General features: G+C 34.7%; 1 protein-coding gene across 1 annotated transcript in view; it reads right to left on the bottom strand.

Moving 5' to 3' along the window:
* The window catches only part of CCT1 (chaperonin containing TCP1 subunit 1), a 151,027-nt gene that overhangs the window by 71,895 nt on the left and 63,266 nt on the right, over window positions 1-15,866 (bottom strand). The window contains exons 5-6 of the mRNA XM_090410855.1: window positions 14,919-15,029; window positions 7,190-7,371 (exon numbers count right to left, since the gene is read on the bottom strand). Of these exons, the coding sequence (XP_090266981.1) occupies window positions 7,190-7,371; window positions 14,919-15,029 (293 nt within the window). The remainder of the gene's footprint in view (window positions 1-7,189; window positions 7,372-14,918; window positions 15,030-15,866) is intronic.

The raw sequence follows: 15,866 nt of genomic DNA on the forward strand, positions 1-15,866 counted from the left end.
TCGAACTTAGCATTCTACCTGAGGAAAGACTGTTCTATGGATACTAATGTGGTCACAGAGGCCACATTAGCATTCATCTCCAAAACATGGCATGTGGTAAGGCAAGTTACAATGTTCAAACATGCAGATCATCAGCTCTCAAACGACAAGAACATGTAAGATGACTGATCTATGCAGTCTACCAAGTAAAACTTCCTCTGCTTCTATGTCAGCTAGAATGCCAATGCTTTATTTCAGGCTTAATCTCACACAATTTGTCAGTGCTTCCTGTCATGATGACTGCTACTGATTAAATTTCTGCTCATTAACTGTTTGTAGTATACAGAGACTGACTGACAAAGTATTTGGAGAAAAGTACAAGCTGCAGTCTCCCTTGATTCTAATGTGACTAGGTATTCAAGCACAATCGAACAACGGAAGTAAGGACCCTCACATTTCATGCAATAATTGTAGAACATCATAAAACAATGAATGTGGACCAAGATAGAATTAATGGCCTAAAAAGAACTCAGTCAGTATATATCATACATTTTTGGTGGTGGTTTTCTTTAGGTATAGAATGGGCAACCTGAATGGCATGCAGCTCAGATGTACAGTTAGTGCATTCCAGTGGAATGATTAGGGACAAGATTGTCAGGAGAAATGGCAGCAAATCGAACAGGGATTTCAGATCTTGAACTGCAATTAGACAGGTGAGAAATCAAGAGTGATCTGCTCTGTGCAAATTAAAAAGCTGCAGGCAGGCTGGAGTATGTAACTTCTTTAGCTGGTACAGCAAGAGGTTGCATGATGATGAGCAAGCCCTGTGGAGGAATACTATCATATACTGGGCAGGTCATGTCAACATTTGTGCCAAATGCCTGCATAATCTCTTTTACATGCATAACAAATGAGTGAATGGCAGTCTGATGTATGTGTATTGAATTTCCTAATGTAGAGAAAAATACTAGTCCACTTAGGCAAAGACTATTTTTAGGCATACTTAAGTGACAACTATTTCTGTGAAAATGATAAAGTAAGTTTATTTGCTTCAACAAAGACTTTGACAAAGTCTGCAGGTCATAACTTCTGCGTTAATTCAACCTTAGCATGCTTCCGGGTATGGTTCCCAATGATGAGACCTCAAAGGGTGAAAGTGATGTGGTGACACTTCCCATAACCCATGGCAATACATGTCTGAAAGGAAGCATGTTTTGCATTGTGGCAATTGATGTGAAGTCAACCTCTATAGTCATGCAGAGACTTCATTTGCAAACTGCTTGGGCATATGATTAAACAAGAATGTACTTTGTTGTTGTCAAGTTTAATTTGAATGGAATATCTATGGTATCTGTACTTGACTGTGGCTTTGTGAAGGCTCCTGGAAAATACAAATGAAGAATTCATGTCCAAAGGGACTTTTTTGGTTCGGCAACAGAGAACCCCAACTACTTATCTACCATAGAACCACATTATGGATGCCCATTATTCAGCAAGCATTAAATGCATTTGGAAGGGGATGGCTAGAGTTACCACCACTGCAGTAAGGCTTGAACCATATTACCAGACCAGGAAAGGAGACCTAAAGATAATCACAGAAAACAAGACCTCATCCACTAGTAGAGTGATTCTGACCAGACTATCAAGAAATGCTCACCTTGCCAAAGCAGGAGTGAAAGTAATGCAAACCTACCACAATCATCTTTCTGGATGTCCATGAGTCATGCATGGAAAACAGCCACAAGGTGTTGGATCTCAGTCGTGGTTGTCTAGAAGACAGAGTAAGAAAGATTCAGAAGTACCATGAAGAATACAGGAAAAAAAGAATAGGAAAAAATAAAAATTAAAAGGACCAGTCCCACCACTAGGTCTTCCTCCACAAACAGGTGCTCCAGTGGAAGGTGAGGGTAAGTGGGAATTGGGAGAAATAATTTTGAAGATTATAATTTCATTGGTTTCAAATTAACTTAAATAATGCGATATGTATAATGGTACCTAGAGTGGACACACACAACTGCAACAGAATAAAAGAAATAAGCATTAAATTTCTGCAACTTATTTGCAAGCAATGAAATTTCTCACAAAAGACCTTACTCAATGTTCACCTATAATAACATTTGTGATAGCATGTGGTAAATCAACTTATTGGAGATCTAAATGAAAAGTTCCATGTCTGGTTTCTAGAGCTATGTGTTAGACAATCTGAAAATCCCAGTTCAGCCAGGATTCTGATATATTACATTACAATCTTATAAGTGGGATTTACACAGGAAATAATATGCTTTTAAAAACAATTAAATGAGGTAATAGGGGTCAAAAAATAACCATTAAACATGTATTCAGGAATACATCTCTACTTGAAACAGAAAATTCTGTCAAGAATCTGAAATGCAGCTAAATAGATCCACTGGAGAGATGATCTCAAGTCCAAATGACTGGACTAGACTTTCATCATAAATAAAAAGAAAGTGATGCGAGAATTATAGAGGAATATTCTTAATGAAGGAAAAATAGCTCAGGCAAACTTAAAGCCATGGTGGAGATATGTTGATAACATCTTTATCACATGGAAAAATACCCACAAAAACCTTGAAGGTTTTGTATATTTTCTGAATAATCGACATTAAAAAATAAAATTCACATTAGAAGTACTAAACAGAAAATTACCATTCCTAGACATCCTTGTCAACAACATTGCTGGAGGATTATCATTAGAAGTCTATAGGAAAGAAACCTACATAGGCAGATATCTACAAGCAAGCTTATTCCAATAAAAATTGAGTATAATCAAAACCTTGAAAAATATAACTTTAAACATACCAAAAAATGATAAAATCAAATTAAAACAAGAATGTCAAATCCTGTTTAATCAGCTCCTCCAAAACAACTACTCAAAAAAAGTACTAAAGAAATTTATTTCCTGTGATAACCCAGAAGGTAATTACAAAAGGTAGTATCTATACCAATACATTGACAGTGCATCAAGAAAAATAGCCAAAATATTAAAGGCAGCTAACACTTTACAAAGCTTTTATGCTCCCCTAAAGACAAAGTTCCATTTTGTAAATATCTCTGCATATAATAGATTCTATGGTCTGGTGGAAAGATGTACGGAGGCCAAACCTTGAGACGTTTCAAAATCCACAACAAAGAACATATAGGTGATGTTGAAAACAAAAGAGAAGAATAAAGTGGACTTTTAGCACACATCCTCAAACATCACACAGTAAATTGGCAAGCATCCTCCATGCTCTACTTAGATTACTTGGACAGGTTATTCCAGGCAGCCCCTGAGGTCAAAAAGGCACACTAAACAGAAATCAAGGAATGATTCTTCATGATATTTGTGATATCATGATAATATGTGGAATATTCAAAACCTCTCCCCATGACAGTAATCACATACAGAGTTTACACAACAATGTGTAGACAGCATGTAACATGCTTAATGATACTCATGATAAACTATCATTCCAGTCTTTTCAATTTATACATATCAGCACCTGTTGGAAAACGTTTATTTTTTTGTACTTTTTTTTTTTGCTCATGTTAAGCAACCTCCTGAAGATGCTGTTAGCCACATAAATAGTAAAACATGTTGAGGAAATACATCTAATATAAGTAAAAAAAAAAACGAACAAATTAAAACCTATTTATAAAATTTATTATTCAAGCAAATCTATTCATGGTGAATGCATAGAAATCTTTAATTTATAAAAAAGTGAAAAAATTTTCTACAACTAGCTCTAATCCTGAGTATTTATATAGTAGGGTGTGACATCTTTTACTACTTGCATATAGGTTATATACAACATCCACATAACCTTTGCATATCTTCTGGATCTAGCTCCCATTGAAGAAACCTTAATAAAGGTTGAAAGTGGACCTTCCCATAATGCATGCATTATATACACTCAAAATGATGTGTGCTTTGCATTATGGGATACTAAGGAAATTAATGTGAAGTCATTGGCTCCCTATATACAAGTAGCCTAGTCATGTAGAAGCTTCATGCACAAACTTTATTGGCTTCCACATAAAGGATTGAACAAGAATATAATTTCTCGACATCATTAATTTCAATTAATTTTATTAATTAATTGAAATTAATTAATAAAATCTACTCTGCTCTGAGGATATATGCAGAAAGCAATTACATTTTCAACACAAAAATATTTAAATGACAATTTGGCTTAAAACACAAAATTATATTTATGAGATTTGTATTTTCTTTTGGAGGAAAAAATTACACTTTTTTGAAACAGAAGAACCTTAATTACTGCTATATCTGCATTTCTCACCTATGAAAAGTTGTAAACCTACAGCACATTAGTACTGCAGAAGGGCTAAAGATTTTTCTAAATCATAAAGAAATGTAAAGTTCAGAAAACTTGCTCTTGAAATGTGGAACTTTTTTTCAAGACATTTCTCGCACTAGGCAATGAAATTCATCTCCCACTTAAAGCATCCATATTCAGGACTCAAAGCCACAACTTACTGGAGAATGGATAAACATTAACCATTAAGCAAGCCAGCTTTGGTTAGAAATACTGATTTTTTTTTTTTTTTTTAAATCTCTTTTGAATCAGTATTCTATGGTTATGGTTGGTCTGGAATCCACCAAAGTAAGTAAGGCTACAAGAATGCATATACACAAAACATTCACTGAGCAATGTATCCTGCCAAGTTTTGGTATCCACTCTGAACACTTAGAAATGTTTGCCTCAATTCCTAATTGCAAAGTTGAGTAAAAAGGAATAACCTCAATTTAGCTTTCTTCTTCTGTGTCAGAAAATGTGAAGAATAAACTGATATTTAATTGTACTTGGTCACAAGGCATCTAAATACAATTAAATACCAGTTTATTCTTCACGTTTTCTACCACAGAAGAAAGCTAAATTAGGGTTGTTTAAATGCAAGCCAGAGTATGGCATATATCCTTTCATAAAGATTTCAGATGAGAGATTTGGATTTATCTCTTGTTCATTTCCTGGTGACTGACCTGACTAATGCCAATTAATATCTTCTCACAACATGCCATTAAATTTTTTTTTTCTCCACTATTAATCTTTCTAATTCAGAGAGAGCAAATTCTTCGATAGCTGTCTCTACTGCTCTCCTATGGTGACAACTTTTGTAACCTACACTACACAGAAGCTTCTCAACTGTATAATAAAAGAGTAGTATGCATTCCACTGTAAAATTCAATGCAGTAGAAATTTTCGTTTTCTTGCATCGACTTTTACAGAGGTCAAGCCTAACTAAATTTTGTATTAACAACGTAAATATTTAAAAGCCCATGTATAAAACCCCAAGGAATTAACATGCAAGATTGTACAAAAACAGAAATTGTCTAAACTGTAAGGTTCAAAGGCAATGCCTTAGAAATCAGCATTGTATTGATGGAATTTGTATATAATGTAAGTAAATTTTAGTGTGCTTTGAGATAGCCTGATAAGACCTTCAAGGTCAGTGGTAAAATGGCAGTATACTTCTGAAGTAGTTCTGCCTTTTTTTTGAAAATAAGATTAAGTGTGCACATTCGGTGAGAATTAAAAGTGAGCTTTTACGTGAAGGTCAAGTCACTTTGCGTGGGAATGTTCAGGGCCTCGACTCTTTGTCCAGAGACCTGAGAAAATTGTATAAAGGTAATCGGGGAAAAAAACTTCAGGAGTCGATTCGCCATGTTCAGCGGTCCAGGTTGAGGTCCCGTTTCCACTCATAGATTCCAAGTGAGACGACTGTGCTGATGGAATCTATGAGTGGAAACCCAAAACCTGAAATGGATGAGAAGCCAAGGGACTGAGAACAAGTGCATAATAGAGTTAAAGAAAATATGCGAGTTAATTTCATTGTGTTTGCTTATGATATGTAAAAACTGTCTGAGAAGGGCTGATAAGTTTCTTTAAGCGTTGATATAACTAGTCTAAAAATAGTTTGTTTACAGTTATAGTTAGAATTACTAGTTACAAGTAACAGAGCATGATATTCCTTGAATTGTAATGGGCTGATAGTTTTTTTTTTTGAATGTTGATAATATGTTGCATGACTCAGTGCATTTTTTAAATGTTAAATTGCTGAAGTTTTAAGCTTAAGGTGGAGTTAAGAGAGAATCTTTCCATATTGTATGACTTTGTATAATTACAGTTTAGTGTAAATAAATATGTTTCTTTTGTTTACAAAGTGTGCCGCCTGATCTATAAGCAATGCACTGTTTCGAAATAAACACGAACCTGTGAGCGAAGGAGTTCAATGTTAGCTAAGACTGTTTCATGTTAAGAAGGGCTTTAGGATAAATTCTGAGTGAACTCTTCTGGAAGCATTATTATATCTTATACCACAAGGAGAGCACTGTTGGTACAGTCGACTAATCTAAATAAATTTCCAGAGTTCTCCAGGTATGGGAAAAATACTGAAAGTAGAGTAAAGTTAATAAAGAGTAGGAAGTTAAATTATTAAAAGATAAAGAGTAAAAAGGCAGTAGAGATAAACTAATAAAGTAATAGAAAATAAAGCATATAGAGAAATATTACAATGGCACAGCCAATTACGAAATAAGTATTTACGCCACCAATGATGATCAATAGGTATCTTCTCTTTCAGGGATCTCCTCTTCCAAAGATCTTTAAGCAAATGTCATGGAAAAAGTCTGAGGAATTAAAGTGGTTGTCTTTTATTTCTAAAGCATCTTATCAGGTATGGCAAAGGGGTCTATTAATGAAGACCTCATATTATAGTGTTCCTGATGATTTCTGCAACTTGGTGCCAGCTTTTTCTCTCTCACATTATATTTGATGGATGACTGTTTTAGAATTAGAGCCAAAACAGCAAAGAATGTTAGGAAAGCAGGCTGTGTCTATTATAAAAGATAAAAAGTTCTATTACTTCCATATGAAAGGAGCTAACACTTTCAGATGAGGGGAAAAAAAACTTTTTTTTATAAGAATCTCCCCTCCCCACATTTTCAACAGGATTTGAACCCAGATCTTCATAAACAAATGGCATCATTGATGATGAATAAGCTGTTAATGTTCTGATGGTGGATAGTCTTCATCCTTAAACTTTGCAGCTAATACTGGAAGTCTGTAGGGTTCAATCCTTTTACTCATTCTATATATCAATGACATATTTTCTCATTTGTGAATACTTGCACTATACAGATTAACAAAACTAAAATAACACTAAATTTTGAATTCTAAAAACAACTTACCTTGGGATGCAACTGTACAGTTCAATGCATAACCCTGAACCAAGATGCTTTCTCGAGTACTGCGGCCATGAGCTTTAAGAACATTTACTGCTTTAATGGGGTATTTAAAGCCTCCTTTACCATCTGATATTCGTACTGCCATAGCCGCATCAACAACCATGTTAGCAAAAAAATCAGCATCACTGTTTCAACATTAAGGCCCATATTTAATTTGCATGCAATCAACTCACTACAGCAACCTGCCAAAAAGTCCTGACTAAAGTTCCATAAGAACAGTACAATTCTTAAATACCAATCATTAACTATATAACTATTTTTGGGGTCTCTACAAGTTTACTATAGTAATTATCTATTATCTGTAAATATTATATACAATATTTGAAATCTTGATTACTGATACAATCAGCACATGTAAATGTTACTCATTCTAGGCTCAACAAAATTAAAAAAAAATTCCTTTTCACCCATTTTTTTAAATACAATTTAAAAACTCATGCCATTCCTCAAATTTAGGTCGAAACCAGCCTGGGTAGTGACCATTCCCATACATACAATTTAAAAACTCATGCCATTCTTCAAATTTAGGTCGAAACCCATCTGGATAATGACCCTCCCCATAATGCATAGCATTATACATGTCTACAAGGAGACGTGCTTTGCATTATGGGATACTAAGGCAAGTGATGTGAAGTCTTAGCTTCGTTATACAAGTTGCCCTAGTCCTGAAAATACTTCAGGTGCAAACTATGTTTGCTTATACTTGGAAAAGGATTAAACCAAGTATATAATTTCTTGGTATCTTTAATTTACAGATCTTATCTCTCATCTGCAGACTTCAAGAAACTGAAGACTAGGCCACGCAAGATGTTAATACCAGCTGTTGATAGATAGTCAACTGTCAGCTAATTGAAGCTAAACTTTATATACTATAGACCAGTGGTTCCCAAACTTATTTGGCTTACCACCCCCTTTTCCAAAAAAAAATTTATTCAGTACCTCCTTTGAAACTACTTTCTAAGACCTAAAGGCTCTAACTGATACATGTGAAAGAAAATCATATGAAAATCGGATCAGCAATTCTCAACTTTTAAGCGAACAGATAGATACAGAAACAAATTTGCATTTTATTGTGCATCTAGTTTTTGAAGTCAGGAAATTAGACACCTTGGAACTGATATTTTAAAACTATTTATTGAAATCGACAAAATAAACATAAATTGCAAGTAAACATAAAACACGCTGAAAATTTAATAACGCTATTAAAATTAGGAAAACAAAGAAATTGCACATAAAATAGTAAATAATGATCAGTAATGTTAAAAACAATCCTAATGATAATATTTGGCTCTATATTTGTCAGCAGTATACTCATATCACCGCGATCAACTATCTGGCGTCTGTTTCTTTTAGTTAAAAAATGTGACCACACTGAACCTATGTTCCACTAAATATGATGGAAATGTGATTAAAAACTTTTCACTACAGTCCACAATCCAGGATAAAGTATGGGCACCTGCTTTTGCAACTAGAAATGTTGGTATCCGTTTTTGATTTTTAATTTCAATTCCTCATTTGTTCTTACTTCTATCAGTTCTTGTAATTGTAAAGATTCTTCTGTGTTTGTACTTGAAAATAGGTCCAAAACTCAATCAGGTATTTTCATTTCAGGAAAATCTTTAGATCATTGGTTGAATCACAATGGAGAGCCTCCAAGTGCTGACAATAGCTGAGCACATCTTCATCACATTTTTCCACTCTTGATAGATTTGGAAACTGGCTGAATTCTCCTCGTCCTAAGTTTCATTAGTACAGGACAAGTTTTGACACAAATGCAGGAATAACAGCTTTTGTTTTTATTAAATTCAGCTGAACTCTTTGGAGATGTAGATTTGTTTCATTAAATTTGTTAAAGTCGGTCAAATAAGCTATGTCACTTTTGAAATTAATCAAGTTGGCTTGTAAAGAATCACTGTTTTCTAAAAACAGGTGATTCTTTAAGAAGCAAGAGATTGAATTCTTCATCGTTTTCCATACAAAGTTGTCCAAACAATTTGTCATTCAATGAATTACTTGATTTTGTTGACTGCTATAATTACATAATGTAATGACCTGTGTAGGCGATCACTCAGGTATTTGGCAATTGAATGTGGACATGAATCACACAGTGCATAGCGAATACATTTGGCACCGTATCTTTGAAATATGCAATAAAACCATGATAGTGCCCTACCATCACTGGAGCACCATCATTAGCAACTGACAAGACATTATTCAGAAGGATTTTTTTTTTCTTTAAAAAAAGAACTCTTCCAATGCATGAAATATCGATTCTCCTTTAGTGTCAGTCAGCAAATATTCCTTTTATGTATCGTACATATCCTAAAAGTAAGGCTTTATTTCCTGGTAAAGCAGACTCATCAAGTTGTATAGATAGGTGGGTGTTTTTAAATATTCGCATAATGAGTCTTCATCAATTCTTCATTGCACTGTATTATAGCAAAAAGGAATTTTCTTGATAATATCAGAGGCTGGCGTGCACAGTACAGTGCATATGGCTGCACTAACAGCTAGTGATTAGTTCTTCACCAACATTATGAGGTTTTCCTGATTTAGCAATCAGTAAAGAAATATTGTAAGAGGCAAACTAGATGATGATGATGATGGGTGTTGCTGAAAACATACCTGCCAATGTTGGTTGTTTGAAAAATTTTTCTTTAAGTGCTTGAAAATACGATAAATCCTTGTCTTTTTTAATTATTAAATCAGCATGAGCTTATGTCAAATGTCTTGAAGGTTTCAAAGATTCATTTGAAAAAATGTTTCGGCAAATCAGGCACATTGGTAATGTTTTGTTTGTAGGCATCTGAATAAAGCTGTATTTCAAATATTCAATATTATTATTATATTGTCTACATTTCTTCTTAGATTCAGCGATGATATTATCTTTAAAAGTTAAAATTACAAAATTGCTAGAATGCAATTTCTCATGTACCTAAATATCATCAAGTTGTATAATAAATGCATAGCAGACATGCACTAGAAAGTGCCTGCCAACACTTTTGCTTGTTAAGATCTGTTGTAGGACTTCAATGATGATTGGCTGTAACTTGTATTTTGTACGTTTCCTTGGAAAATAAAGCAACTTACAATCTTTACTTATGTTAATACAACAGTTATATCATCAACATTTTTGATAATTTTTTTAAGCACTTAATTTTTTTCCTTTATGCTTTCACCACCCCCTTTTGTTCATGAGGCCACTACCACTCCCAAGAATGGTAGTGGCCTCATGTACCATCCACTTTAGGAACCACTGCTATATACTAATGAATGCATGCACACATATTAATCCCATTCTGTGGCAATGCAATTGTGACATTTTTAACTATCAGTTTATTGACACTTTACATAACACCACATTTACATGAACTGGCACATTCAAGTAAATTTGGCAGAAAATCCAAATTTCAGTATAATCCCAAACAGAATAATGCAACAGCTCAAGTATATGCAATCAGAGAAGTAGACAGGGTTTAGACATAATTACAGTGTTGGATCCTACTTCTTCTCAATCTATACTCTGGATCCGATATATAGTTATTAAGATGTTCTTAACTAGTTGATAAGTTGATTTCTAGTTCAAATATAAAGAAAATTTATATTTAAAGACTACGCCACTTTATATCTGAATTAGTTCAAGAATTGAAGATAAACCAACTCACAACTATCTCTCATTTTAGGTGTAAATATTATATATACTGGCCGAGTATATTTAACTTATTTATCACTCCTGCTTTGGTTCAAATATTTTATGAACGGTGCAGTAAAAGAGATTTAGGCAAAATACAACTTTTGATTAACAAAAACAAACATTTAATTTTAAAATCACAAATTTTACACTTAACTTCAAATCAGTAATTAAGATATCACAAACATTTTAGCTTCTCTGATAAGTACAATCATACAAACTCAGACAATGGCAAATCTGTTATCTCTATAACACAGTCTTCTCACAGTTCCTTAAGTTTCAAATACAATAAAATCGAAGTAACACCACTTTACAAGCAAACACTTTTAAATTTTCACTTCAGTTAATCTTCGCAATAGTTACTGTTAACATAAGGAAATTCTAGGATGAAACACACTCACATCTCTGCATAGGAATATTAATGGTTGGAATGTTCTTACCGATAATCTTCTTTCTTCATCAACTTACACACAAACACCTTTTAAAACTGTAAACACTTTTAACAATAAACGTGCTTATTAAAATAAATCTAAGCAATAACTGAATTAATCAATGGATACAATGCACTTAATCAAACGTTCTTGCATGAAGTACTACTAATCACTTATGAATTAAGGTAACACACATTATTCCTTGATTTGAAGTTTTACATGCACAGTTGTCCATTCCTCCGGCATTCAATTAATTCTTTAGGCACTATAATTCTAAACACAGCTATCATTAAACTTCAACTTTACAGCCTCTACTATTCTCTAGTAACTTTGTGCTTTGCTTCAAGGTTCCGTATGTCCTTGAAAGGTCGGTGCTGAAATTAAATCTCAACTCAAGTATCGCTAGTCTATTTAATAGGCTCTCAGCTGTTTTTCATAGCTATAATTGTTATTCTACAACTTATTAACTAACTGCTTCTCGACTAGTAGACTGAATTTAGCTGCTTGAGTGACTTGCCGACTCTCTAATATCGCACTCTGATTTCCTCGAATGCTGAATACTCCGATTCCAACTGAATGCCAATCTCTCTCTTTTCACTCTCTCATCTATTTCTCTCTCTTTTCTAATCTATATTTTCAGCGTTCTTCCTTTTTATATCCATTCTTCCCACCTAAATTGTTCTCGTGATTTCTTTAACTAAACTTTCAGCTTTTCTCCCTCACGTAGTGTCCAACTCGTGCTCGCTTACTTACATGCGTCTCCATGACAACAAAACAAAACATAATAAAATTGAGCTATTGCATAACGTTAAACTTCTACAAATAGGAATAAATAGAGAATATTTACATTTCAATTAATGTGCAGTTAAATTATCAAATACAAGTTCTTATAATATTAATATAGTAATAAATAAAATAGCTTAATATTTAATAGTCTTTTCATTATTAACACATATATCTTTGATTAATTAATTAAATATTAGATAAAATTAAAGGTAGTTAAGAATATTAAATTATAAACAAGTGATGTACATTAATTAATTACAAGTCTAGCCTTTGTATATGGTAGATTATGTTAAATGTGAATGAAGAACAAAAACATACAAAATAATTTCATTTACAGTTTAATAACAGTACAACTTATCATATACAAAGTCTTAGACAAATAATAAAAAAGACAAATATAATAATTCTCTGTTTAGCTTTTGTGGACTTGAAAAAACAATTTACTATCAAAACCTCAGCTAGCCTAGAATCACTGTTAAAACAGGGAATAGAAGAAGAAACAGAAATTCTGAAATACATCTGTTATTAAACTACATAAGAAAAGTGAAACTTTTCCAAGAAATAGAGAAATAAGACAGGGAGATATAATCTCTCTCTCCCAAACTCTTTACATCTATTTGCTTAACTAAATCACTTAAGGAATTGAACAACATAGATACGAATATAAATTAAATTATACTTTAATAAATATTTCCGATATTTCGGCAACGTCACGTTGCCATCTTCAAAAGGAACTTACAAAAAAAGGCACGTGCACGTAGACAATACAACACAGTAACTGAGAATGAAGAGATGAAGCTATTGATCTCCTAAACTTCCTGAGTGCCCTCTAGCGGGCTAAATAGGTGTTCTTGGCCATTGGGCTGAAGGTCTGCTAATGTAAGCCTCCCAAGTTTGAGGCAGTCGCATACAATCCCACCAACTCACAAATTAGGGTCCTTAAGAAAGTCACTTCTTGGTCTGTAGAAGTTACCAACAGATTAAAGCCGTTTAACTCTATACCTTCCCGTATTTACGAACTCCCAAAAATACATAAAGAAAATGTGCCATTACGTCCCATAGTGGATGGCATTGATTCACCCATATACAAATTAGCTAAACATATAGCTCGCACATTATACTGGCAACACACCATCACACATAAAAAACTCAGCCCACTTCAAAGCCAGCATAGAAAAACTTACACTCCAACATGCTGACATAATGGTCAGCTTTGATGTCTCCTCCTTATTCACAAATGTCCCACTCATGGAAACTTTAGAGCTAATCCAAGCTAAATTTTCTCCAGATATCTCAGCCCTATTTCAGTTCACAATGAACTCATGCTATTTCGTTTGGCAGGGAAAATACTACAAACAAATAGACGGGACAGCCATGGGATTACCACTCTCCCCACCCTTGGTCAATTTCTTTATGGAGACCTTTGAAGAAAAAATCCTTAGCCTCTGCCCCACAAAAACCAACCATATGGCTTCGCTACGTTGCTGCTATTTGTTCACCCTGGAAAAAGAGGAAAACAACTGCCTTCCTTTTTTAGACACACTAGTCACCTGCCAGCCTGATGGAACCTTGGTTTTCTCGGTTTACAGAAAACCCACCCATACAGGCAGATACATTCACCAACAATCCCCCCCCCCCCTCACAACAATATGGAGTGGTGAAAACACTATACAACAGGGCTAAACTAATCTGTTCTAAAGACATGGCCCTAAACACTGAACTAAATCACATCCTCAACACTTTCTCAGCCAATGGCTATCCCCCCAAAAAATCCAAAAAATATTAAACCTACAACCCCCCCCCCCTCCACAACAAGGATTACTCTAAATCCATCACCGTTCCCTACATCTGAAGCACCTCGGAAAAAATTACCAAAATCTCAAAAAAACATGATCTGACCTCCTGTTACAGGCCTTACAGAAAATCGGCATCCCTTATCCGCTCCACTAAAGACCAACCACTTCCCCTAGACCTACCTGGTGTATACCAGGTCCCTTGCAGTTGTAAACTGTCTTAGTTTGGCCAAACAGGCAGGACAGCGAATATCAGAATTTCTGAACTTGAATTCTGATGACTCAAAAGTGTGTGTGGGGGGGGGGGGGGGTTCTTCCCCTGGCACCCCCACCCCCCTAGTTTCTGACTGGTAGGATGGTTCTCCTTGAATTCTGATGCCTCGAAAGGGGGGGGGGTTCCACTCCCGAGTTCCGGACAGGTTGGCCGGTTCTCCTTGAATTCTGATCACTCAAATTTTGAAGACTCGAAAGGAGGGGGGGGGGGGGGGGGTTCAGTGCTTACAATGCCCCCACGAGTTCTGAACTGGTAGGCCAGTTCTCCTTGAATTCTGATGACTCGAAAGGGGAGGATTCTGCCCCCTGGCACCCAATTCCTGAACTGGTAGGCTGGTTCTCCTTGAATTCTGATCACTCGAAAAAGGGTGGTCAAAATGTCTACTCCCCACCCCAAGTTCTGGACTGGTAGGCCGGTTCTCCTTGAATTCTGATGACTTGACAGGGGTTCCACCACATTGGTGGAACCCCCCCTTTTTCTTGTTCAATAGGACACACCTATCAAAAATTAGATATCACAACTTATAAGGATAGCTCTTCCACAGAATTCAAGATGCAATATGTTGGTCATTGGAAATGCCAAAAAATTAGATTAAGAAAGTTAATATATGGCCCATACATAAAATTTTAATAAATTTCTGGAAAATAAATTTAAAAAAAGAATTTCATAAATTATATGTAAACGAATGCAAGGATACGGTCCAATAAGCTTAGATGACATTGAAGTCTTTGCAGAATTTACAATACAGTCTCTGCCCAACTCATCAACATTAATTGTGAGATGTTCTTGAATATACTTGCATGCTTCTCTAAAAATGAAAATTAAGTAAACAAAATAAGTTATTCCATACAAAAGTAATGAATCAACAACACTGGACAAATGAAGCATTCTTGCATGATGTTACACTATGGTACATTTTTAAATACTGATTGTGAAGCAAAAATGTACCACCCTAACCATATTTTCACAAATTCTAAATTAATGTTAATTCAAAGTTAAGTAGGTTAAATAGTGCCTTATATGTTACATTTATGTATGGGGCTAAATTGTAATGCAAGGATAGAAAAATAAAAACACCATTGTGGATGCAAGAAGTTAAAGAAGCGGTCAAGGAAAAGAAGGAAGCATACCAAAAGTTTCTAGCAAATAAGTCAGCAGATGCCTAAAAGAATAGAATACAGAGAAAAATGTGAGCTAAACTATGTGAAAAAGTCACGGGAAGAATTTAGCAAGAGTATGGAAAATAAATATCAGGAAGGTGGCAAAATGTTCTGGAGGCTATTGAAGAAGCTTAGAAATGGAGTATGGAAAAAGTAATGTAAAAGGAATCAAAGATGATAAAGGTGACATGATAACTGAAGATAAGGATATCTTAAATGAATGGAGCAATTGCTTTGAAAGACTTAGATAAACCAAGCAGTAACAGAACTGTACTAGAAAATTTTCAAGAGGAATGCAAAGAGGGGCACATATCAATACTTGAGGTAGAAAAAGCCATCAAAATTTGAAATGTGGAAAAACAGCTGGAGTAGATGATACTTGACCAGAAATGCTTTGCAGTGGCTACAATGCAAAATTCATTCAGAGGGCCTGGACAGAGGTCGAATTCCCAATAATTGGAGTAGAGCTTCATAGTACCCATCTA

This window comes from Typopeltis vanoorti, chromosome 21 (assembly GCF_054136105.1).
Source record: "Typopeltis vanoorti isolate ZY-2024b chromosome 21, IOZ_Tvanoo_1.0, whole genome shotgun sequence".
Taxonomy (NCBI): domain Eukaryota; kingdom Metazoa; phylum Arthropoda; class Arachnida; order Uropygi; family Thelyphonidae; genus Typopeltis; species Typopeltis vanoorti.